At 36.6% G+C, this 27211-nt stretch overlaps 1 protein-coding gene across 6 annotated transcripts in view; it reads right to left on the bottom strand.

The window, feature by feature from the left end:
- Positions 1–27211, bottom strand: part of CTNNA2 (catenin alpha 2) — a 1142447-nt gene that overhangs the window by 886709 nt on the left and 228527 nt on the right. For all 6 annotated transcript variants that reach the window (XM_059188197.1, XM_059188196.1, XM_059188200.1 and 3 more), the window contains one exon: positions 8694–8889. In XM_059188197.1, the coding sequence (XP_059044180.1) occupies positions 8694–8889 (196 nt within the window). The remainder of the gene's footprint in view (positions 1–8693; positions 8890–27211) is intronic.

Here is a 27211-nt window from a genome sequence, read left to right as displayed (position 1 = left end):
ACAAGCAAGATCGCATCCCATGATCAATAGGATGCTGCATTAGAACATAGTAACATACCACTCACACAAAGATAGTCAAGCAGCAGTGAAGAGTCAGCACACACAGCACAGAAAAGCAAGTCCAGTATCTCTAGGTAAACAAAAATTCAGAGTACCAAGAGCAGAAGCATAAACCAAGGGATATTCGGGAGATACTCATCCTGAGAAAAAGGACAAGAAGAGTTGTAGTGGAATCCTTGCAATACCCCCAGCTCTCCTTTTCCTTATAGAGCTTACCTCTGTGAATAGGGCTCATATAAATATATATTTCTCCTATAGAGAGAACATTCCCTCACCATACCCCACATTGTGTTGTTTTATATATTAATAGGGTAGGTGGAAGATGAGAGATAGCATTATCTGACAGTAGAAGTTTCTTGGCCAGGGGAATGGCCGTGGATCAGATCTTAGCTAGAGAGTTCACAAAGTTGATAAGAACTAGAGATTTTGTGGGACCAATTCATTCCACCAACATCACACCCAGTAACAAAGACAGTGGGGAAAGAGAAAGTCTGTCATCAGAAGGCAAAGGTCTCTCTCCTCAGAGATGTGAGAGACATGCTTCTCTCTCTACTACTTTTTTCCAGTCTTATCCATCTTATATTTTCTAAAAATTTTAGTTATTTATTTGAAAGAGAAAGAAAGAGAGAGCCAATCATGAGCAGGGGGGCGGGGCAGGCAGACAAGAAGACTCCCTGCTGAGTGGGGAATCTGATGTGGGCCTCAATTCTAACACCCTGAGATCATGATCTGTGCCAAAGTCTGATGCCTGACTGACTGAGCCACCCAGGTATCCCAGTTACTCAATAAATACTGATTGGGTAAAAAAAAAAAATTAATGATGGGACTAGCTGATATCACCGTATCACTTAATAGTTGAGGTTGTATCCAAACAAACAAACAAAAACCCTATATGAGCAGAAAATGGTATGGCCATCTCTGACTTAAAAAAAGTGATTCCATGAAGAAACTACCTCTTTTATCTGCACCTATTGTCACTTCACTCTATGAGATCCCTCTTAAAGTTGGATGAGGGCCATGTACATGTTTGTCTATACCCTGGCCTGGCTGCTGTAACTTCCTAGACAGAGAGTGGACAATCAGAGAATCTTGTTGACTGAGGACAGAACACCCAAGTAACTGATCCAGGGCTCAAGAGGGTGTGGAATTATAAAAACAGGATGGCGTGGAAGCAACTGTTGCATTACCACTTAAATGGAGCTGCTTATTGGACAAATGTGAAGAAGACTGCTTATCACTCAAAGTACAACTTTTGGATCTATGTCAAATCAAAGAAGATTCATAAAGGCAATATGTGAGCACCCCATTGCTAGCAGATGCTAGTACATTCCAAATAAATTTAAAAATTCTTAGACAATTAAGCCCATTATAAATTGGCCTTTTCAGCTGCAGTAACAATCAGTTCTATTCAATAAATAAATGCCTTAGAAACATATGAGAGACCCACACAGATGCTGGTTACAGATAAACTTTTTTAAATAATCTACAATGGTGGTCAAATATTAGATATATACAGGATTCATTAAAACCACCTCCTCTTTTGTTCAAAACAATTGAGATAGTTTCAAACAATCTACTTTGGTTCTAGTCTTTTCTCTAAAACCCACTGTTGGGTACATCTCTCCTCCTTCCTACCTGTTTTCTAGATAAATAAATTTACCTTCTGTGTTATTGCATGCAACCAACCTGAGCCTTTTCCCTTTGTTCTATGATCACTCTCACCAGTGGTTCCTTCTCTTGGGTCTATGCTTGGATACTTCTGATTTGGGCTCAACAAAATACGCAAATAAACAAAAAATCATACTCTTTGCTTGCCTTTAATTATTTTCTCCAATCGCTCTTTGATTTTTCCCTTTCCACATTGTGGCAATCTTTGAATCATGCCATAAGTGCTCACTATGTGCCAGGCCCAGGAATACATAAAATCATAACATATAATCCCTCATTTGAGTGCCAGACTATCTACAGAAGCAAAAGTACAATGATGTATATAGTACAATGATGGCCAAAGAAGACTATGGTGAGCTTTCCTCTAAATCCATTACTTTACCATCTACTGTGTTCCTTCAGCTTCCTGAAAATAAACTTTTAAATAAAATTAATGATACAATTCTAGCAAAATCCAAGGCAATTTTTTCATTATTTATCCTCCCGGATCTCAGAAAAATCTGATGTAACTGCAAGAGCATTATGGAGTCTAGATTGATCACTGTCTCCTTTGCAAAATATTCTATTCTCTTTGATTTCAGGATTCTGTACTATCTTTGTTCTCTGGTCATATTTCAGGGCATGCCTCTCCTCTCTGTTTCTATCCCATCTTGTAATCTTAATTGAGCCTTTCATCCAAAACTGAACCTACATCTCTTTATTCTTCTTTATATATCTATTGGTAATTACTCAAAAAAAAAAAAAAAAAAAAAAAAAACCTGTCTCTGAAAGCTTCATTTATCAACTCAAAAGATGTCAAATTTCTCTGTTTCTTCAAAGTTCCATTCCCATAGCATTAACCATCTGCTAGGCAGTTCCTCTCATTCATCGATGTTTAAAATCAAGTCACTTCTCTCCATACCTGTTACCCCTTAGATATCCCAATTAAGTTGTCTAGAGACAAAAATCTAGAATAAATATTAACTCTTATTTCTCCCTTTCAAGAAATGGCAAATCTTTTATTCTTTTTCATGATGCTTGTAACATCTAGTTTCTTACTTCTCTTCTTATTGCCACCATCCCAGTCCTAGAACCTCAACGTACCTCTACAGTAACATATAAGCAATCGGAGTCTAATCTTTCTCTGATTTAGTCAACTTTCCATGAGGTTACCAAAATAATTTCTAAAATATCACTTAAATGGGTAGGAGCCTATCAGCTAGCTTCCTTCTTTTCTTCCTGTCTTTATTGCATCATGTTGTCTATACACAGCCTAATTGCTAAATTTTCCCACTATAGTCCCTTCTTATCATCTTACCAGATTTCTAACTATGCCTGAATATGAAACTTCTCATCAAATCAAGGCTTTGCTCTCCATTTCCCAATTATCAGTATCGTTTGTATCTCTTTACCTTTAAAAATCATGTTGCTTCAACCTGAAATGCTTACCCTTGACAGATTTTTAATCTATGCTTAGCTTTCCTCCTTGCTAATTCTGGCCTCATACCTTTCTTTTCCAAAAGCAATTTAAATATTAACTGTCCTACAGATTTGGTTCCCTAGTATACACTTAAAGTATATTCTCAGAGTACCTTCAGAAGGTCAGGCATTATAGGACATCATTAAAAAAAAAAAAAAAAAAGACATCATTTATCATAGAATACATCTATCCACAACAAATTAATATAGACTATCAGGCTGTTTCTACTATGTAAATCTCACCTCTCTAATTCTATGCAAACTACAGGCTTATAGACCTATTAAAATGAGTGACTGTCATTTGTTTCCTATTGTGAAATACTAGCTGACTAACAGGGATTGATGAGTCATTGAAGTGTAGATAATGGACAAGATGAGGATTAGTCACCTAGGGAATTTTTAAATTTATTTTTTATTTTATTTATTTTTTTCCATTTTATTTTTACTTCTTTTCAATGTTCTAGCATTCATTGATTATGCACCACATCCAGTGCTCCATGCAATATGTGCCCTCCATAATACCCACCACCAAGCTCACCAAATCCCCCACTGCCCCCATGGTCCATATATACAATGGAGTGTTATGCCTCCATCAGAAAGGATGAATACCCAACTTTTGTACTGACATGGACAGGACTGGAAGAGATTATGCTGAGTGAAATAAGTCAAGCAGAGAGTCAATTTTCATATGGTTTCACTTCCTTGTGGAGCATAAGGAATAACACAGAAGACATCAGGAATGGAGAGAAGTGAGTTGGGGGAAATTGGAGGAGGAGACAAACCATGAGAGACTGTGGACTCTGAGAATCACCTAGGGAATTAAAAAAACCTTGATGCCTGGGTCCTACTCCACAGTTTCTAACTTAAAGGATTAAGGCCTGAACATCAAGAGTTTCAAAAGCTTTTCAGGCAATATTGAGAACTCCAGACTAATCCATAGTGCAGAAAGAGTTTCCAATCCAGGAATGTCTTAACGGTAAAGATTAAAAATGTTTTGGCGAGGTGCCTGGGTGGCTCAGTCATCAAGCATCTGCCTTCGGCTCAGGTCACGATCCCAGGGTCCTGGGATTGAGCCCCAGCATCAGGCTCCCTACTCAGTGGGAAGCCTGTTTCTCTCTCTCCTAGTCCTGTTTTGTGTTCCCTCTCTCACTGTGTCTCTGTCAAATAAATAAATAAAATCTTAAAAAGAAAAAAATTTTTTGGTATTCTCTGTCCCAAGCTTTGTTTGCCCAGAGCTTCAATATAAAGACCTGCCATGTGCTAGAGTGGCCATGCTAAGTACTTTGGGAGTAGAAATATGTACACATCATTGTTCCTATCCTGATGAAGTTTAAATTTAATTTAGGAGACAATATACATATATGTAATTACTTTTACCTTAGCTATGATAAAACAGATACACAACACACAGACATAGACACAGACACACACACACATCCCTGACCAAATATTCCATCTTTACCTAAGTCTAAAATATCAAGAGTTCCAAATTTCAAGTATAGTGATTTATATTATTTAATATCTATTTCGATGACTTATTTTTGTCATTTTTTTTAACAGCGATTCTATCACACTTTTTTTTTTTTTTTTTTTTTTTTTTTTGCAGGTTAGAACTTAAAAGTACAGGAAAATCTTCTACTGGAATAATCTAGAGTAAAAATATCATCACCCCTCATACTGAGCACTTTTAAGAATCTGGCATAGAGTTTAGGTTTAAAAGAGATAATACATTTTTCAAATGATAAAGAAATTCAAACAACACTAAGTTAGCCTAGAAACAATAATGGCATAACTAGATAATTTCATATATAATCTTGCTGTATTAAGTGGTTATAATTATGGATGCTGTGAAATCTTAAAAAACAAAACAAAACCAAAAGCCAACAAGAAATGCTTCTGTATCAAAAGTCTAAAAATGGAGTTGCACAATATTAAAACTTCTGGCTTTGACTCATGCTGAAAATTATTGAGAAAGTGGCAACACTTCTGACCATTTGATTTAAAAGCAAAAACAACTCAATAGTAACAGATAACCTCTCAGCTTTAGTTCTAAACTATGCGTTATTTGATAAGTGAGCATATACAGACACGAGGGCCACTTTACAGGAAGATATTATTTCTCAATGTCAGCATTCCCATAATTTCTGAATATCATCTTACAGGTAAGAAAGTAGATTTCTAGGGCGGGAGGAAAGACACTACGTTTTGAAGTTTCCAATAACTAAATAGTCCTGTTCTAATCCTTAACTGTTCCCCTTGATCTCCTTCTCTCTCTCCGAAAATCAACCCAGGCTCTCATTTGTAAATAAAATCGAGGTATGGGGCCAATGGAAAAAATGGATAAAACCAGATGGGCTAAGGAGATCATACACTAAGAACTGAGAAGGGCCAGAGGGCAGAAAGGAGAGCCCTACGGGCACACATGCGAAGGAGAGCCTGAGGACCTTGTTGTCAGAGATAAGAGGCATCTTTCACATATGACAGACATCTGAACTCTATTTGTGGGTGAGAGATATTTGACAATGAGAGAAACAGAAAAAGAAAATTTCTAAAGCTTTTTCCTATAGAATGCTTGTTATTTTGCAGACTAAAGTAATGTTTCCTTAAATCTGACAATGTTCGGCAAAATGCACATGTGATAGTTGAGTTGTTTTTTTTTTTTTTTAAAGATTTTATTCATATATTTGAGAGAGAGAGAGAGAAAGAGTGGCAGAGCGAGAGAGAGAGGCAGACTCCGCACTAAACTGGGAGCCCGAGGCTGGGCTCGATCCCAGGACTCAGGGATCATGACCTGAGCCAAAAGCAGACACTTAACTGGCTGAGCCTCCCAGGTGCCTCACTGGTCGAGCTTGTATAGAGTTAACACACAGGCATCACTTCTGATACATCATTTTTCTATAATGAGAGGTGGATAATACAGAGAAAGCTTAAAATATCCTCTAGAAGAGTGACCTCTGTAAGCTGTCCTAAACTAGCATCTTCAAAAAATCTCACTCTCGGGATGCCTGAGTGGCTCAGCTGGTTAAGCATCCGCCTTCAGCTTGGGTTATGATCTCAGGGTCCTGGGATGGAGACCCATGTCAGGCTCCCACTTCTCCCTCAGCTTGTATTCTCTCTCTCTCTCTCTAATAAATAAATAAAATCTTTTTTAAAAATCTCACTCTCATATCCCCTGGACAGGCTGGCCAAGAACTATGTTGGTTATTACATCACATCCAAAAAAAAAAAAAAATAGCATTGCTTGTATAAGCTTTGAGAAAACTGAAATATTAATTTCTACAGAATGTGTGAAAACTAAATTGTAAGGAAAAAATAAAGGAAAGCTAAAAGATTGTTGAAAAAAACTAAAAAGGAAAGTATATCACCATAAAAGATAAATGCTTTGAGAAAGCATTCTAGGGACCAATCAAAACCCTCCTCACTAGGGATAGGTTCACAATCCTGAGTGTGATGATGGTTTTACAGTGTATACAATTGTCAAAGCTCATAAAATTGTGCACTTTAAATGTATGCAATTTATTATATGGCAGTCACCCTAAAAAAGAAAGGGAAAAATCCTACATATGCATGAAAACAAACAGTGTACATTTGCAATTCAGAAAGAATACCAGTCTTCAACAGCACTTGAAAACTTGGAAGCTTTCTTATTGTTAAAACACATATACAAATATTCTTCATCCACATTAGATGAAATCTGTAAAATCTAACATTTCAAATTACATAACAATTTATATTAGGGTAATGTAAATGAAATTAACTTTCAGAGGAGAGAAGATAGGGAAGAAGATGGCAGCATGAAGAATGATGGCTATTGGGGGAGAAGGAGGGTTGGTATTTCCAAGGACTAAAGATCCATCTCTGAATTTTAAAAAGTGGTAGTTTTGTAGGCAGAAAAGGGATGGAACATTTATTCATCTATTGCTTCATTTATTCAAAAAATACTCACTGAAGTCTTCTGACTGCTAAGAACTGCAGAGCATGGATCAGCCAAAGAGACACGGTCTGGTTTCTACCTTTATTAATTTATAGTATTGCAGGGTAGAAAGTTATCAGTCAGGTTACTTCACAAATATTAAACTCTCCTATGCAATGTGATAAGGGAAAAAGCAACAAAAAAGTATGACAAAAGTGTCAGGAAAGGTTTCCTTAGGAAGGTTTTCTTTGAGCTGGGATGTCCAGAATGAGTCATCCTTAACTATGTAAAAGAGGACAGTATGTTCTAAAACCCTGGGGCAGGTAGAACATGGTACTTCTGAACAAATAAGACAGGAACTGGTCCACTTGAGAGATACTTGAGAATTAAAAATCTATGGGACTTTGTAACAGTCTGTATTTGGAAGGAGAGAAAAATAACAAGAACGATACCAGGATTTGTGAAACGTGCAGTGGGATACATATGCAGGGCTTTGACTGACATAGGAAACACAGGAAGGAGGCCAGGCTGGGGGGTAATCTGTTCTGATTTCATGGTGCCTTGGCATTTTCAACCACAAATTCTGAACAGAGGTATTTCTATATTTATGTTCATAGCAGAACTGTTCACAATAGCCAAAAGGCGGAAGAAAACCCATGTTTATCAATGTATGAAGGGATAAAGAAAATGTGGTATATACATACACTAGATATTGTCAGTCCTAAAAATGAAGGAAATTCTGACCCATGCTCCAACATGGATGAACCATGAAGACATTATGCTAAATGAAATAAGTCAGTCACTAAGAAATACTATATGGTCCCACTTATATAAGGTACATAGAGTAGCTAAATTCATAGAAAAGAGAAGGAGAAGAGTGGTTGCCAGGATCTAGGGCAATGGGAAAATGAAGAATTGTTGTTTTATAGATAGATTTCCAGTCTTATAGGATGAAAAAAATCTGGAGATTGGCTGCTCAACAATGTGGTGAATATACTTAACACTACTGAATTATACACTTTTGAAAAATGGTTAAAATGGTACACTTTATGTTATGTGTATTTTACCATAATTAAAAATTTTAAGTATGCTGAAAAATTGCATTATAGCTAACTAACTAGTTATATAATTAACTGATCCATAGAGATCTAACTAGCTGTGAACTGAAGTTATAAATTTGAAAATCATACAAACCAACAATAATTTCATTATATTACTTTACAGTCATCTCCTCCCTCCTCTTTAAAACCCGGGACGTTCAGTGACTCTGTAAGTATGAGGTATTCTCATCCTGCCCTCCCTAGAGCCCCAGCATGACACAGGAGTCCACATTCATCTACCAAGAGAAAACAACTCGGAAATCTGGAAGTAACTGCGGACATAAAGCTTTCATAGCTGTGCTTACTTACTGCCACAACTAAAAACATCTCTATTTGTCTATGCGCCTAAGTCCAGCAAATATTAAAAATGACAAGCACAGATACTGAGGAAAACAGAAGATGACTTCTTTGAGCAAATATGCACTGATTCTAGAGATAAATCCATTGTTTGCACATCAATATATAACCCTCTTGAACAATATTATTCTTCCTACCTTGCTTGCGCACATCCTCTACCGCAGCGACCAATTCTTCTTTGAGATCTTGGCTCTCCTTAGCGATCTGTTCACCCTTATCCAGGAAGTTTTGAGTGGCTTGTTCTACAGATGCAGCCAGTACATGGGCTTTCTTTGACCTCCCTTTCTTTTTACCAGATGGGCCTTTGTTGCTTGTGTTGACAAGGGTTGTCACCTTAAAGACCAAAGAAAAACTGTCAAACTAATCTGCACAATTGTCTAGAAAAAAACACATTATCATCTCATCATTTTAAAATAGTTCTTGTTTGTTAATTCATGAATGCACATCCCATGACCTAATCTTAAGGAAAATGGGGAATTATATGGGTTAGCATATAAATAAACAGCCATTTATTTCATAGAGGAAAAAAAAAAGTATGTGAATGAGTTGGAAGAGCACACCCACTGGTAGTTTAGTTTCTAGTTCAATGGACGTTGTGCTTTCACAGACGGGTAAGACATTGCACACTGGAGTAACCAGCTTTGGGGAAGCAAGAAAAGGAAAACCAATGTGGAGTTCTCTCCAAGTAATTCAGGAGGACCAACACCCAGTCTGAGTCCCCAGAGTCAGGATAAAGGTAAAAGAACAGTTAATAAAGGGTGGGTCATCAACGCCCATTAGTTACAGGTCACTCACCAAGGACTTTTGAAGAGCTATGCTATTTCTGAATTCATCTTATAAAAACAAAATGGTAAATTTGATCTGAGGGAACCGAATGAATCAGTCTCAACATTTGGTTAACCAGCTAAAATTTCCAGACTTGAAATTAGATTTTCATTACCACTCCTTTTCCAAGTATGATGATTTGTATACATATCTCAACTGCCAAACTTCTTTTAGTACTATAAGAGTTATTTAATTTGCTAACAAAGCTGTTAGTATCTCTGAAACAACTTATCTCCTACAGATTTCTGATCCTTTCTTTTCTACCAGTGAGAAGTTTGAGAGTAGGGAGACGGGGGTGGAAAACTGGTTTCATAGTTTGTTCAGCAAACGTTGTGAGTCACTGTGGCCTCCATATTTTTTATCGGCTTCATAAGACTGTGGATGCTGTGGTTTATTTTCATTAACATTTGCCCTGATTAGCAGACTCTGGATTTTACTGGAGATTATCAAGAAAACTAATCCACACGGAAGGTCCAAATGCTGTTGTTTCCGCTATTTTATCCAAAATCCAAGAGCAAACAAAGTGATTAGTCAAAGTCACAATTAATGTCCAGTCAGTTTAAGGGCAAGCGATAACACCAGAGGGAAAAAGTATTGAATAAATGTGAACTAAGATGATGAATACAAGCAGAAGCGATACTTAAGAGGTAGTGAATGTAACACTGGGAGCTGACATACTTAGCTCTCTTTTGACTGCTAAATAATTAGATGCAGTGAATTAAAGAAAGACTCTATAAGGACATTTAAGTACAAACACTAGACAAAAAAATAAAAATAAAAAAAGGAAGGTAACATCATTAAGAATAAGACTGTCAGATAACGATAGCTGTAAAATGTGTATGTAGCCCATAACACATTAGCCTTTTCAGTTCCACCCACCATGAGGAAGAAAAAAGACAGCCTGTCACAAAAGTTACTTTCCTAAGGCACAAGAGTGTTCTTTTGTTTTTGTTTTTTTAAGATTTTTTTTTTTTTTGACAGAGAGTACAAGCAGGGGAGTGGCAGGAAGAAGGAGAGGGTGCAGCATATAGGGCTGGATCCCAGGACCCTAGGATCATGACCCAAGCCAAAGGCAGATGCTTAACTGTCTGAGCCATCCAGGTGTCCCAAGAGTGTTCTTCTTAATAAAGATATACTTTAACACATTAACACACGACTCTTCTAGTACCTCAACTCCCCCAAACAGCCAATACCTGGAAATAAGCACAAAAGCCCCCTCAGCAAATACTGCAAACACCACAAAAATCTTGATTTATGCTAGGCTCATTATCAGAGGCAAATACTCCTATTCTCACTGATATCCCATTTATTCTCATTGTATATAAAATTCTGAGAAGTCCTGTGATCTAATTTCTTTCAGTCTTCTCCAATTAGAAACAACAGAGAGGGCAAAGAGTCGTTAACTTAGGGTATATTGACCTCTTGGGGGAGTAGAAGCTGAGAGTGAATATGTTAAAATAGCAAAATGACTACATCATCCATTCATTTTCTGTAAAGGTAAACACATTCCAATTCTTCTATTATCGCATGCTGCATTACTATATAAACATAGCTTAGGTATGCTTATAATAATGAGTTAGTATAAAGCATTACTTTTATGAGAAAAAAAAAAGCCATGGCATATTACAGAAGTTCCTAAGAAATATGTGATTACATCAAAATGAAGCAAATCAGTTCAGTCCTCTACTCGGAGCTCTCACTTACTCATGAGTGGAAGACCATGATGGGATGAAAGAGAAAGGGGGAGGGAATGTGATAGGGCTCCATAAATGCTCAGGTCTTAATCCTGAGAATAAAGTTTAGAATAAAGAAACAGTGGTCAACCCTCCCCATTGGTATTCGGTGTTTTACTAAAGGACACGGTCAACAAGTTGGATTTTTAAAAAAGAGAAATAAATGTTACAAAGGCAAACAGCAAATTATGCTATTACCTATATAGAATACAACCATAGCAATAAAATGCAAAAGAATTCAAAGACAAACTATTAGAATTACCATAAGAGCAAAGAACAAGGTGGCTAGATACTAGATAGACAATTAAAAAAAAAATCTGACATATACATCATTAACCAGTTAAAAAGAAAAAGGAAAAAAATAAAAGAAGAAGAACAAATGTAGTTGTAGGGGCACCTGGTTGGCTCAGTCAGTTAAGTGTCTGACTCTTGGTTTTGGTTCAGGTCATGACTGGTGGTGGGATGGATCCCCAGGTAGGCTCTGCATTTAGCAGGGAGTCAGCTTGAAGATATTCTCATTCGACCCACCCCACCCCATTTGCACACATTCTCTCTCCCTCAAACAAATAAATACATCTCTTCAAAAATGTAGTTTTAGGAGCACCTAGGTGGCTCAGTGGGTTAAGCCACTGCCTTCGGCTCAGGTCATGATCTCAGGGTCCCGGGATCGAGTCCCGCATCGGGCTCTCTGCTCAGCGGGGAGCGTGCTTCCTCTTCTCTCTCTCTCTGCCTGCCTCTCTGCCTACTTGTGATCTCTCTCTGTCAAATAAATAAATAAAATCTTTTTAAAAATGTAGTTTTAAATATCTTATTCACACTAATCAAAAATTTATATTATCAGAGATAACCATAACACAAAACATAGATGAGGGGGAAAGATAAAAATTTTAATGAAGAACATAAAGGGTAACTTCAATAATTGTGAGACATACCATATTCTTAGATGGGAAGACAAAAATATTAAGATGTCATTTCTCTTCATATTATTCTACAAGTAGCATTCCAGATAGTCATACAACCAGCAAGAAAGCCAAGACAATTTCTCTTCTTTCAGTTCATTTCCCTTTCCGGTCGCAAAGTTAAAAGGCTTTTAGTAAATTAGGGAAAGGTCATTTAGGATGTGCATAGCAGGACTCTTGTTGCTCTCTTTTTGGCCAGTATATTTTAGTCAAGCTCCACTACGCAACTCTCCAATTCAATTCCACTCTCCTGCTAGCTGAGCACACTCTCCTGCCCTCCAGTAAGAATCTATGGCACTTGATACTATTAAACATTTTCCTTTTCTCCCACTTGAAGCTATCATTTTCACCTTGATGTTATATATTTTTATTCTTCTTGACCTATACCTATATTTTCAACTTAAAATTGTGAAAGTTAAAGCCCATCTATGCCAGTTCTATCCTGGTATTTTACAGATGAAGAAATTAGAATTAAAGATGCATCACAGCTTGAAAAAATAGCTTCCTTAAATTCATATGGTTCAAGAAAAACTAAAGGCTAAATTATTCCTATGCCTGATACTATTTCATTAGAGTTTTAGAATTCAGTAGTTTCTTCTAGTTTTACTCTCTAACTGAATGAGAGTCTGTTAAAGGATAAAATAATCTTAAAATATATTTCTCCCTCATATTTGTCTCAATTATTATCTATATGTGCTATTTGTATCCTACTGTTATCTTTACATTCAATGGCATTATTTAGATATCTTTGTGTAAGAATGTACTTATCAATTTAGGACAACATTAACTAACAGTTTTATCCTACCTTTCCACAATGCCTTATAACATCTGATGTATTCAAAAGTCTCAAGCTGAATAAACACATCAGGGATCTTTCTATCAGTTGAGTGTGAAGGATGGAAGAAAGTGTTCTAAATTTACTGTTAACTAACACAATGGTAGAGCTGAGGGCTTCCATAAAAACGGTATTCTCCAAATAAAATGAAGAAGAATAAAGGACGGGGATAATACTTAAGAACAAAAATCAGAGTTTTTACTGAAGACAACCACTATTTAGTCTCACAGATACATCCACCACCTCAGTAAGCTAAGGTGTATCCAAACTATCAATGCTCGGCAAGAGCACAGGCGGCTTCAATATAAGAACAAAATGGAGTCCATAACTGGATGCCTTAGAGAAGGCAAAGCAGCAGGGACACATTCTGATCAAAAGGTAGTAGTTACAGAGGCAGCTCAGTGACCTCTGATGCTACAGGTATCTGTGCTTAAGATTCAATATTCAGACTGGCACTGGGTCTTGGGTATATATAGTCCTTAACAGACTATTAAGTATTCAGGGCAGTCTTTTGAGAGATGGCTATTCTGTGGAAATTCCTGGTAGAATGGTATGCCTCCTCCTACCCCAAACAGGCACTCTCTCTCGAATGCCCACATCAATTTTCACCCAAGCCCAGAGTCATATAAGATCCAAATCTCTTCTTTCCTTTCTAATAATTTGCGAGTACATCTTTTTGTGCAATAGGAGAAAGAACGAAAGAAAGAAGAAAAAAGAAAAGGAAGAAAAAGAAAAGAGAGAGGAAGGAAAAGAAAAGGAAGGAAGAAAAGAAGAGAGAAGAAAAGGAAGGGAAGGGAAAAGAAGGGAGAAAACTTCTATCCAGCAACAGAGACCAGGAGTAATAACATGAATATTGACCTATTTAGAATTGCAATGATGTTTCTAAGGCAGTAAGGAGACCAGATCTACTTGGTAAAAAGGCTGTATATGAATGATACAGAAAGTGAAGTTAGACAGATGTGGTGGAACAAACTTTGGTCAATGCCAAGCAAAGAGCTGAGATTTTATTAGTCACTGCCAATTTTTTTTTTAGCATATATTTAAAGTGTTCGTTTTTCTCTTTCTATTCATTTCTCAGCCCACTAAATTTTGGTTTTATTCCCATACCTCCTGTAGCAAAGTTCTCTTAAACTGATCTCTCACTAAGGTAATCAATAAGTTGCCAAAATCTAATTATTTTTTATCACATCATACCACTCTGCCACATTTAGTGCTATTGACTCAACTTTCTTTCCTTCTGGAAATGTCTCTTGGCTAACTCTCTAAGCAGTACTCTTCTCTAAACTCCCGTAGCTTTAAAAAGGACATTATCATCAAACTTACTTCTCTCTGTACCTATCTTCGTCTCCCCCCCCATGCTAAGAAAGGCATTCTGCTACCATCACTCCCTTAACTGTTCTTCTGAACACATCCTCCAGAACCCTGTTTCTTTAACTAGGCCAACTTCTCTCTAAATTTTTCACATGCCCCTTTCTGTAGGCTCTTCAACCTTAGTTTAGAAGGATACTAACTATTCTCTAGTTCTACCTCCTATATTTCTTCAATGTCCCTGCCTCTCATTTGAGTAGGGAAGAAATCCTTCAGCTCATAGGTAAGGGTATAGTGGTCAAAGGTCCTACATTCTTGACATAATGATGGTCCCAATGGACTCTGGCTGAAGGAAAACATTAGCAATAGCCAGAAGATGGGCACCACTGTTTTCAGATGCACTGAAGGTATGATCTGAGTATAAAACCATCAGAGCCAGGCTGGTATTAGACTGACTAATCAACATATAATGTCTTAAAATTCACCATTTCTGAGTAATAGCAATAAAGCTGTGTCCCAGATCACTTCTTTCGTTACTTTTTCTTGTAATGTGTTTTATTGTAAGATTTGTTTATCTGACTATGTCCCATCATGATCTCTACTTGATCAGTTCTCCGCTTCCATAATCTAAAAGCTGAATAGACATGGAATACTTCTTTTTTTCCCAAAACAATAAGCCACAGTCAGGGCTCCAAGATACTTTGTCTCAGCAACTCTGTCACATCTGCCAAGAACCAGCAACAGAGTAGTTTATCTAAGCCTTCCCCATGGGGCAGTCAATTGAAAGTGAACTCTGGAGACATCAAGTGCCACCTGAGGCTAGTTAGAAATTAGAATTTTAGGCCCCACTCCAGACCTACTAAAAAAGAATCTGGATTTAACAAGATCCCTAGATAATTTATATGCACAATAAAATCTGAGAAACACTGAATTTTAGGACAACAATTCTCAGACTTGATCATGCCTAAAAATCACCAACATGCCTGATAGAAGATAAACATAAATCTTACAGTGTTTCTGCTCAGGTAGGTCTGGGCTAGGGAATTTTGCATTAATCATACAAGATCATGATATACATATGGATTATGGACCTTACTTTCAGAAACAGTAGTCTAGTTGAAATGAAAAAAAAAAAAAAAAAAGAAAGATGTGAAGCAATGACTTTCTAACAGGTGACCTCTTTCTCCTATTTTGAGTGTCACGGCAAACCACTAGTCTTCAAATATAGTTTATTGATGAATTAACCACCTGATTCTTGGCTAGAAGCAACCTCCTCTACTGTGCAATCACAAAGAACATGGAAAAGTAAGATTATACAGATGTGGATGCTCTGAGTCAATCGCTGGAACTCTCCAGAAAAACAACAACACTGAACCAAGAGCTGGAAATAAAAATGGCAATGTCAGCATTGTTTTGTTGGACTCGTGTACTTTGCAGATGTGAGTAGTAAGTCTTTGTGAATTCTACCATTGCGCTTCTCTGAAGTACTTCATTCATCATAATTTCTCAGTCACAGTAAGAGACGGCTGTGATGACTGCTGCAACTTAAAAAGAGCAAGTTTTCTGAGGCAAAATATTTGGAAACAAAATTATCAAAAACAAGTTATTTATTCCAAGAACAACTAAAAATAAACAAAAAATTCCCAAAAGAAGAAAACCTGTCTGACTTAAGATAGGAGAAAGTTAAATGCTCAAATGGCAATATACTTGTTGTTGTTTTTTAATAGAATTAGTTTTATTTATTTATTTTTAAAGATTTTATTTATTTGACAGAGATAGAAAGACCACAAGTGGGCAGAGAGAGAGAGGAGGAAGCAGGCTCCCTGCCAAGCAGAAAGCCAGATGCAGGGCTCAGTCCCAGGACCCCAGCCGAAGGCTTAACCCACTGAGCTACCTAGGCGCCCAGGTACCCCACACTTTCAACTTTTAAATAAAATTACAAGGCAAACCTTCTCACTCAGTTGCTTTGGTACACAGTTCCCAAACACTTTCTTTTGAAGTATGAAATACCAAAAAGTAACATTGAGAAATTAACCCCAAAATAGATATTCTATAGTATAAATAAATATAATAAATTTTTGTCTCAGCTTAGGTGGCTGCAATTTATGAAGAGGTCCAATTGAGTACTGGATTATCTATTCATATAGGTAAGAAGTGATTCAAACTTATTTCCTAGAAAGTATCTCAGTAGTATCTCTAAGCCAAGATGAAATAGGGTAGCCTTCTCTTTAGATACATGTTCTTCATAAGAAAAATTTCTTTCAAGAATGTTAAACTAACATTTTTCCCTGCTCTCTATTAAGGCATGCTGTTTCATATTTATGTAGGTGCCCAGAGGAGCTCCATTTCTCATAATCTCTGGGGAGTATGGTCTAGATTCACTGCCTTCAAAAAAACGAGTCTGAGAGAAAACAGCATTCAGTTTGCTTGAAGGAAGTCCTGTGCATTCTCTCTCCACCAGTATAAAATCTCAACCAGTCTAAATTAAAGCAGAAAAGAAAAGAGAGAAATGGTATTATACTGGAGACTGGAAAAATGTTTTAACTACCGTAGGGTGATATCACATACATCAATGGAGGGATACTACCACAATGAGTTTTAGAAAATCACTCTGTATACTGCAGGGTTTTTAATGTCATTTTCCATACTATACAGAGAAATTTCTCCATGACTTTAGTAGCCAGAATACTGAAGTTTCTCCTTACAAACTGGTTTGACTTTATGCTATGGACGTTAACTGTATAATAAATTAATGCTTCCTTTTTGCATTGACTTCGAAATGTTTAACCTAATTTTGTCATCCCTGTTAGAAGGCATATGATTTGATAATTACTATTACTGCATTAGTCTCAACCTTTGCTCTTATTTGTGCTTATATCTACCTTGCTTTAAAAAAAAATCACTTTCTTTTAAGCTGTATTAACCTTCTAGTACTTTATATATCCTGTAAATTATCATATTTTTGCCTAAATATAGTATTTTGCTGATTGTAAGATAAGCCTTTTTCTTCATATTTTTCTATATCTGAAATAAGGATGAGTCCTACAATCTATGTCTTTTAAAAGATGTATTTGATAGCATTTTTTTTTCCTCAGAGGCACTTAAATATGTATCTTTTAATTTATTGCATCTTAGATTTGATCAAACAAAATAATCACAAGATCAAATTTATTTCAAGGATCTACTTACAACCTGGGTTTTCCTAGAATCTGCACGATTTTCAGTATCTACTTACAGCCAATGAAATATGAAGTTCAAAATTAAGACACTGAAACAACACCAGACATTCACTGAAAGAGCATCGCTTAGAGTTGAAGATTTAGTGAGTAAGAAGACATTTCTGTTCTTAAAAGTCCTAAATGTTTTAACCATCCTTGTCCATCTGAGGAAATCCCATGCTGTTTTGAATGTCACTAAAAATAAAAGAATGACTAAACTATGTCCATGATTCACAACTTTGCATTTACGAAGGTTAAAATAAAATGAAACAAAATAAAACTAAAGACTGTTCAAAGACAGTGTAGAAACAAATCTGAAACCAAAAGAAGTGAAGAATATTTTTCACTCAATGCAGTTAGCTAACAGCTGACCCAAATTTTCATTCTCTCTAAAGCCATCAAGTCTTTTCATTTCAGTCTTTGATTGACAAAGACACCTGATTCTGGGGCACCTGGGTAACTCAGTCAGCTAAGCATCCAACTTTTGGTTTGGCTCAGGTCATGATCTCATGGGCCATGGACTGAGCCCCTTTTAGGCTTCTCACTTGGCAGCTGTCTGTTGAAGATTCTCTCTTTGTCCCTCCCCCTCACTCATTCTCTCTCTTTCTCAAAAATAGAATAAATCTTAAAAAAACAAAAACAAAGGCACTTGATTACATATTTTCCTTTTTTAAGATTAGTAGATTCTAATAATGTATACACTCTATAGGGAATAATAGATAATCAGTGGGATGTAAGAAAAATATCAGAATTTTACATCGGTGTTTTTTAAAGATTTGCTTATTTTTCTGTCAGAGAGAGAGAGCGAGCACAAGCAGGGAGAGCAGCAGGCAGAGCAGGCAGAGGGAGAAGCAGGCTCCGGGCTAAGCAAGAAGCCCCATTCGGACTCCATCCCAGGACCCTGGGATCATGACCTGGGTCAAAGGCAGGCACTTAACAGACTGAGCCACCCAGGCATCCCTATATTGTTTTGTTTTGTTTTAATCTAAAAACATTTTTTAAATTAAGTCAGATTAATGTTTCATGAAAGGATTTACACTGACACAATCACCCCAGCCATATGTCAGATGGTCCTGAGCCACATATGAGCTACATTGAGGGAAGGGTGAAGGTTCGTATACCCAAGAAATTGGCAGTAGTGCCCTTACACCTCAATATATGACTGGTTAAGTGGATTTGAGGGTTATATTAACTGATTTTCAAACACACACACACATACACAGAAATAGACCACAGACTTAAAAAGACTTGCAAAAAATCAGAGCTTGAAGATAATACTAAAAATGCAAGCACAAGTGAACTATAAGAAAATACAAAGCTGACCCTCCCCCTACTCTTTTTCTTTGATTAAAGATTTTATTTATTTATTTGACAGACAGTGATCAGAAGTAGGCAGAGAGGCAGGCAGAGAGAGAGGAGGAAGCAGGCTCTCCGCGGAGCAGAGAGCCCGATGCGGGGCTCGAACCCAGGACCCTGGGATCGTGACCCAAGCCAAACGCAGAGGCTTTAACCTATGAGCCACCCAGGCGCCCCCTTCCCCCTACTCTTAATACTAGCTCTTTGCCGGCTACGTAGGAGGCTGAAGAAAAGACAATTTCCTCAGAGCCACGTTGAATTATGTATTTACATCAATCATTACTAGTGATGAATCTCATCCCAGTTTCCCTGAGATATTAGCTGATGATGTTCTAAGGCAACTATGATTTGCAGAACTTTAAAAAAAGTTAAGCCTACAGAATATTTAGCATTTAGTTATATATTTTATATTTGTTATTTTTATTATGGTTAATAGGGAAGACTGTTGGGTGCTACCAAACCTATTTCTTTTTCCTCTGATCACAAGATAACACTACTTCACAATTTCCCTTGGAATTGATGTGGCCAATTGAATTCTAGCCAACAGAATGTGAGAAAAGTTAGCGGTGCATGCTTTTCTCCATTTGCTTTGTTAAAATTCTCATCCATGTTTATTCTCCCAAGAGGAGAATTTTGCAAACCAGATTTTGAAGAAGATAAAGCCACAAGATAGAAAGAGGCAAAGAATCTAAGTTTTCCTTTGGAGGAGAGTGACCCATGAATCAGAAATACTCACTTGGATATTATATAATAAGAAGAAAACGTCTATTGGGTTACACATCTGAGATTTTGAGGTTTATTTGTTATAGCAGCTAATATTAACTACATCACTGTATTATTTAGAGTTAAAATATTGTTTTTAAAAGTTTACATTATTTTCAAAATATCTATGATTATGAATATTTTATAATGTATTTAATATATTAGTTCAAGAATGCACGCTCATTTAGAAAAATAAATAGCATACACTCTACATATATGTACACACAAATACATACAAATATGTACATATACATTTTACTATTTTGGGGTCTTGCAACATTTCTATTTAACATTTGGTAGACAAAGCTTTGGGTGCCAGTCTTCTGCTTTTCATGCAGTTTTTCACATACTTCCTTCTATGAACTGTGGGATATAAGTTCCCATTTTCCACATGAGGAAGTTTAAAAGAGCCAAGTACTTTTTCTTCTACAGTTCTGAGAAGCCATTCTTCCTAACAATTCAATAAACTAAGAATAATATGACTGCCTCTTAATGGTATTTTTCTCACAGAAACAAACAACATAGAGATTAAAATCACAAATCTAAAGTGTTACAAGTCAGCTTACAAAGTTTTTCTCAGGTTAAGATCCAACTACTGAATCAAAGAATTATTAAATATGAAATTTCAAGGAAGCCAGTTAATGCCTTTAAAAAACTGGGACATTAGCATAGATATTGTTAAATAAGTCTATAGATACAGGAACACATAATCCTTAGTTATGTAATCTACCGGGTTTACAAAGACTCTCTTTAAATGCTCCCTGTTGATTTTACCTATACTCTCACCTGACTTGAGAAGGACGCAGGTAGGATTCTGTGACCTGGGAGAACTTCAGCTGATTCTTTCTTTTAGCTCTTCAAGAGATAAACTGCATTTTGTGGTGAGCAACTGGAATATACTTATAAGACAAATATCTTTCCTCCTCCTTTTCAATTTGAAATCACTTGAAGGAGTTATTGTCAAAGGCTTGAAGATACCCCAAATGTCAGGATATTTCCTTCAATACTTCCTGCCTCAATGCACCTCACTGACTATCAGCCGGATTTCCTACCTACTAAAATTTTTACCAAGCTCCTGCAAATGACACATCTTCTATTTCTATCACTCACACACATCTTAAATTATCTCTTTCCTTCAGACCAAAATGATAAGTAAAACCCATGGTATAACTGAACATACAACACTCCCGCATAGACAAGACTGGTGGTTAAACACAGCTACCAGACCTCCCACTGTCACTGAGCCCACACAATGGATGTCTTGGGGAGTATCAATCAGCTTGAATACTACTAGGTACAGAAAAACACATTGATGAGTTCAAGGAATCAGAAAAAGTTATTCAGAAATAGATCAACCAGGCACAGAAAACACTGGAGACAACAAGAAAGATAACAGGACTCCTGGGTTCAACACTTCTAATAAGGAAGTCTAAAAGCATCAATGAACTCAAAGTTGCAACACAGGTGATTTGATTACTTTGTGAGCATAGTCTATCTATTCTTATTTTGTTTGCTAAAGTTAATTATTCCCTCCTGAAGCAACTTTCAAAATTAATAATACCAAAACAAATAAATGTTGCAGTAACTTAAAAAAACAAAACAAAACAAAAACCCAAATTCTAACATGGACAGGAGATTTTAGCATAAACCATGTTGATCTTTAACAAACAATAAAAAAAGAGGAGAATCAAATGATCAGGCTATTCAGAAGCAATCATACATGGTATTACATTCTTTATTTTCACTTATTACTTTAAATGTATTTAAAGAAATGTCTCCAGCAGGAAAAGTAGGGATATAAACCTCATCTTATTAAATAAAAATGATTTGTACATTTTCTTAAACTTTTTGTAGTAGCCATTAAATTTACCCAAACTCTCTCCTCTCCCTTTTCCTTGTGTGCACACACACACACACACACACACACACACACACACAGAAAATAAAATACAGGCTAGAATTCCTATATGCTACCTTGACTTTTATAATTTTATCATATGACATGTATTTTTAAAATACTGCGTCAAATTCCAAATCCTGGTAACTTTGGTATATTTAAAACATAAATTTCAAGCCGTCTTTTACAAATACTGATAAGAAGCTTCAGATTCTTGGCAAACCAAAAAATATAATAATTGGAATCAATACTAAAATGGAAAAAATATGTAAGCCATTAGTTTTTCTTGGAACAGACCCAACATTACTGGCCTCGTATAAAGGGAATGATATATCCAAATCCCTGGGAGATACATTTAACACAAATCCTACGAAGTTCGGGGGGGGGGGGGCCTGTTTCCCCACTAGCATATTTAAAAAGTTTTTTCCAAAAACAAAAAGCAAAACAATCCCACCAAAATCCAATTTTTTTCTGTTGTTGAATAGTTTCTATAATCACAACAGAGCATGATTAAGAATGCCACCTTGTTCTTTCTTAACAGAACCCTAAGTAAGTCCTCTTCAGATATGCCCAGCTTCTTACCCACATAGCATATATCAGTAAAAATGAGGAAATGAAAGCATCATCCTTATGATTCAGAAAAGGACAATGAAACTCTGAGAAATATGTCTGCCAGAGGTCATAAAGCCCACTGAAGAAAAATAATTCTGGTTTTAATTTGACACTAGCACTTATTATACCCTAAAATAATATTCAACACATATTTGCCTCATTTTATATACAGTATACATTTCTAAAAACAAAATCCACTGTATTTATTATATAGCTGTAAATAAATGTGGCTACACAATTTCATTATGGTATGCATGACATACCCTTTTTAAAAACATTCTCTGGTTTTTCAAATAAATAATTATACCCTCTAATGACGTTTTTTGATTTCCACATGTATTTGTTATTATTCTCCCATTAAACTAAAAACCACTAGCAAAATGCCAATGGCTCAAGGGAAAAAAAGAAAACCACACACACACACCCATTGACATTTTACTGTTGGGTCATCTCTTCATGGATAGAATGCCAGCCTTCCACTTGAATGCACTATCATATTGACTAGCTACATTTCTTTAGATTACCTCTAAAAGGCTTCAAGGTTCTAGGGAATTGCTGATTAAATAAAGGGGAAAATGAGCAGGATGTAATTATCCTGTCAAGATTCTTCTTGTAAACTTTTATTTGGACAATTCACAAAAAAGAAAGCAGCTCATTTCTCTTTAAAGACTGTATTAGTAAGAGGATTCTTTCATGCAACGCCCCCCCCCCAAAAGACTGTATTAGTGTTTTTGAAACTGCAGAATGGGGTCTAAAGGATCAGTCTAAAGCAATATTGCAGAACGAAATGTCATCAAAATGCAGTGGCATGGGGAAAGCATATAAGTTTTGGAGTCTGCCATTTCTTATTTGGGTGAGAAATCACTGAATCTGAGACTCAAGTTTCTTATTTTTAAAATTGCGGGTAATAATGTGGACCTCATAGAAATGTGGTGAGAGTTAAATATGATAGCTTATTTGAGGTACATAGTAACAAAGGAAATGCCGCAAAAAGTAACAGTGAACACACAACCATATGCAAAAAGTGTTGGATGTGATGTCAGAATACTGGAACTTGAGGCCCAGACCAATCACTTATTAACTTCTAATACTGAGGTAAATTAATTTCTTTGGACCTCTTTTTTTCAGCTCTAAATTAAAAATTACCCCTAAGTTATTTTAAGCTCTACATTCTATATCCTAATAAAATAAAGTTCTTCACTTGTGGTTCATGATGATAAGCTTTATACATAAATATTTAAAATTTATTTCCTATATCCACTGTAAATGGGAGAATATTAGTTTAATATTAATGTTGATCCATAGATGACCATTCCAGTGTTTTCCCAAGTGTCCCAAATATTTTATGAAATGTCTCATAATTTTCTTTAGCTATGCACCTTATTTTCTCATAATGTTTTTCTAAACTTCCAAACCGAATATACCTGCATAGTGCTATTAAATGAGCTTAATTTCAGTCTAATTTTTCATTTTAAGCAATGCATACTTCACATTTTTCTTTACTTTTTTCATACAGTATAGAGAATAGTTCAACAATTTTTAAATTAAATATTTACATTTTAAAAAATTGTATTTTTAGCAATGTGCTAGTGATTTTGAGGAGCTGAAGCTTTGCTGAGCCAGAAAGTTTTAAGCAGGTGTTTAATTGGGCTAATTAAGCAACATGTAGTCACTTCCGGTTTTCCATTTGCTCTTTGTGAATGTAGATAAGCAACACAACTGATTGCCTAATTAGACTATTTAAAACTAACTCACTTTTTATAGCCAAATAATTTTTTAAACCACAATTACAAACTCAAAACATAAAATGTGATCTGAAGTCTTACATATTTTTCTTCTTGTCCTAACAACCATTTTTAATTTAATTTTTTTCAAATTACCTTAACATTAGTATAGCAGATAAGAATAATAAAACGTTCCCCATATATAAAGGACATAAAACACTCTATGGTTTACTGCTTTTACTCTTTTTCTTAGCAAGAATAAGACGTATCTTCTCTTGCCTGACTCACTCTGAAGAAAAATCAATATATTTAGTTGACCTAGGAATCAAGTCTGAAAGACGGGCCACATTAGTACTATAACCATGTAAATCAACTAGCTATATACCTCTTGTGGTTATCAAACTTCAGATGGAGAAGGGCAAAACATAATTTTCTTTTTCTCATCCTTCTCCCCATACCTGTAGACAAAAAGGATATGCCAAAAGTGAAATTATAAATCACCAGAGAAATCCAAGTCCATTTATGGTTCAAGGTACTATTCATGTATTCTTGAGTAATGTGTGCATAAATCAGGGAGAAATATAATATATATTTTCTAACTGAAAACCTCTGGCTAAATTTTATATATTCTATATAATTTTATAGATGTGCCTAAGCCCAATCTCACAGCCCTGCCCTTGGAGACCTGCAGACCTTAAGTTACCCAGAATATGGTGACTGGATTCATATGCACTTTCTTAACAACATCAGGCACCTCTCATTATTCACTTACTATGTTGCAACTACTTCCTTCTGGACTGAAAGAGCATCTCCTAGGCAGCACAGGAGAAAGAGAAACAGTAAATGATATGCTGTAAATCTATGGGTCACAGAGATTTTGTAGAAAAGAACAGGAGACTCTCTAAGGCATTAAAGAGAAGAGATGTTTCATGATACCATGCATTGACAAAAAAAAAAGAAAAAGCAAAGAAAGATGAAAAAAGAAATGAGAGAAGACAGTTTTTTACAGTAATTAGATGATTAGATTTTCCTGGATACCTGAAAAAGTATAGCTATGAGGTCCTAGGAGAAGGTCTCAGACCTTGCCCAATGCCAACTTTATGTTATCTATTTATTACTAACATTAGGATATTAGAAATGTGCATGAATATTCATGAACTCACCCTTCTGCCAGTAAGGATAGGAAAGTATATTTTGGGGGAACTTGCTCTGAAAAGCTTTAGGTATTTACAATGCCTTCTCTCAATCCATCTGCACAACCATACCGAAAAAAGGCACCAATCATATGCCAGAGAGAGGTAACATCAGGTGGATTCTTGGTAAAACATCACATAGATGTCAGTAGCACAGCCAGGCATTGAAGCCAGACCTGATTCTCTCTATTCATCCTTCTAACCTGATCGTCCTATTATTTTTATGTTTGAATAGCAAGATGGATTTTGACAATTTAGGTAAGAGATGTTTTCCTTTATATGAACGCAGATAAAATTCAGATAAAGTGAACATTATGGCATGCTAAATATGAAAGACATGCATCATTGTGGAAGTAGAATCATAACTTCTAATTAAATGAAAGCTTATACAACTCACACTCTGGGCCTAACTTCCATAAAATATAAAATATAAGCAATGATATTTGGACAAAGGCTTCTCTATGGTCCCTTCTAGCTATGAAGTGCTATAAATCTGTGCCATACAGCAGGAGAAAGCCAGACAGGGAAGCAAAATGACTAGCAAGTGAGTACTGCAGGGCAGTTGTGTTGCAAAGTCAAGCTAGTCACTCATGACTGACTCGCTAACTCTTTAAAGTGGTGCTTGCATTAAACACAAATATCTTCAGTAAACAACACAGAGTCTACTTTAACATCCCTTTAACACTGGAGAAATGTAGAAGTTCCCCTTATTCCCACAAAGGTTTCTCAAGGAGCCACCAAGTGAAGCAGGAAAAGGAGAACATCTCCTGTAATTCTTAAAGCACCAAGCTCTAACGCAAGCATGAGGATCCCCAGCCTCCCCTTCTTGTGCCTTTCCCCTCAGAGGTGTCACTTGTCACAACAGGAGCAGGAATACTAGATGGAACCCATAATTAACTGAGAAGAGAATAGGCAAGTGAACTAGAGAAGTCATCTGCAGAAAGAGGCTGGGGCCCTCAGGGGCCATTAGGTGCAGCTGTGCTCCCTGCTGAGCTGGTGACGCCAGTCTCATCAGTATCAACATAGGTAGCATCCGGCAGGGCAGCCCAGGGCTCAGGATGGTGGAATGATGGAGGAATTCCAGGCCACTGCAGCTCTAAATTAAGCAACCAGTGCTGATACCATGGTGGGTCAGAGCAAGATTCACATTCAAGACAAGATCGAGGCAGTAGTGGAGGGATCTGGAGGTAGGACTCAGGCTTTCTAACTCAGCCAGGAGGCAATGGAGCTGGGAGCTCCTTAGGGAGTCAGGTGTGGGACTCTGGGCGTTAGTGCAGAGAAGGACTTTAGCAACAAGAGAAAAGAGTCAGGGAAAATGAGTCAGAAGATCAGGCCCCCAAACTGAAACCATCTGTAAGGGGTGGGAAAGACAAGAATTCACATATATTCATCTCCTGGACGAAAAGTGCCATATACATTAGCAGGAAGGCTCAGGTGTACAACTGGTATGGTGGGTGTTTTGCTTCAGGAAAGCTGCCAGCTCCTATTATGACAGACTGGACACTGGACAGCCTTCAGTTCTCATATGCATACCCTTTGAACCATGCCAGGTATCTTCCTACTATAAATAAACCCAGACTTCTGCATGAAGCCAGAGCACATGTATGTGTAGCTCTTAAAGCAGTAGTTTCTTAACCGAGTGACACAGTCAAGTCCTGTGATCGACTTACACCATCTACTTAGCTGATGGTGGAAGCTCATTTAATAGGCAACCTTTGCATATACTTGGATGACAAAGTCATTCATACAATGAGTAAGACAACAAAATTCTAATCTAGTGTACAGAGTCTAAATACTTCATCTCCTCACTTCAGCTTCTCGTCTCGCGGTGTGACACCCATTTTAACTCTCAACAGCTACGCTGATGTCAGTGAGGGGAAAGCAATCTATGTTTAGAAGTGACTTTTGATAATCAGTGCAACTGAAAAGATTCTCTTCACAAGACAGGAGAGAGTGCTGCCAAAGAAATCAGCAGGGATGCAAGAGAGCCCTGCTCTAAATCTGGTTTAAAAAAAAAAAAAAAAGCCATCCAATCTTTACAAAACTAATAGGACTCGTGAAGAGGCAAGTGAGACAACCATGCAAGTCTTCAGGGAGTGAGAAAGACACTCGTCTAACTGCTTGTTCTTTTGGCAGAAAACTTTTCTTACAAAAATAGCAAAGCAAAAATTTTTTTTTTAAGGAACCTTTATAAATGTTACAATATCCCATTTATTTGCTTTATTCTTTGGCT

The sequence above is a fragment of the Mustela lutreola genome, chromosome 9 (genome assembly GCF_030435805.1).
Source record: "Mustela lutreola isolate mMusLut2 chromosome 9, mMusLut2.pri, whole genome shotgun sequence".
NCBI lineage: Eukaryota > Metazoa > Chordata > Mammalia > Carnivora > Mustelidae > Mustela > Mustela lutreola.
Note: the sequence above shows the minus strand (reverse complement) of the source record. Positions and strands in the feature narration are given on the sequence as shown.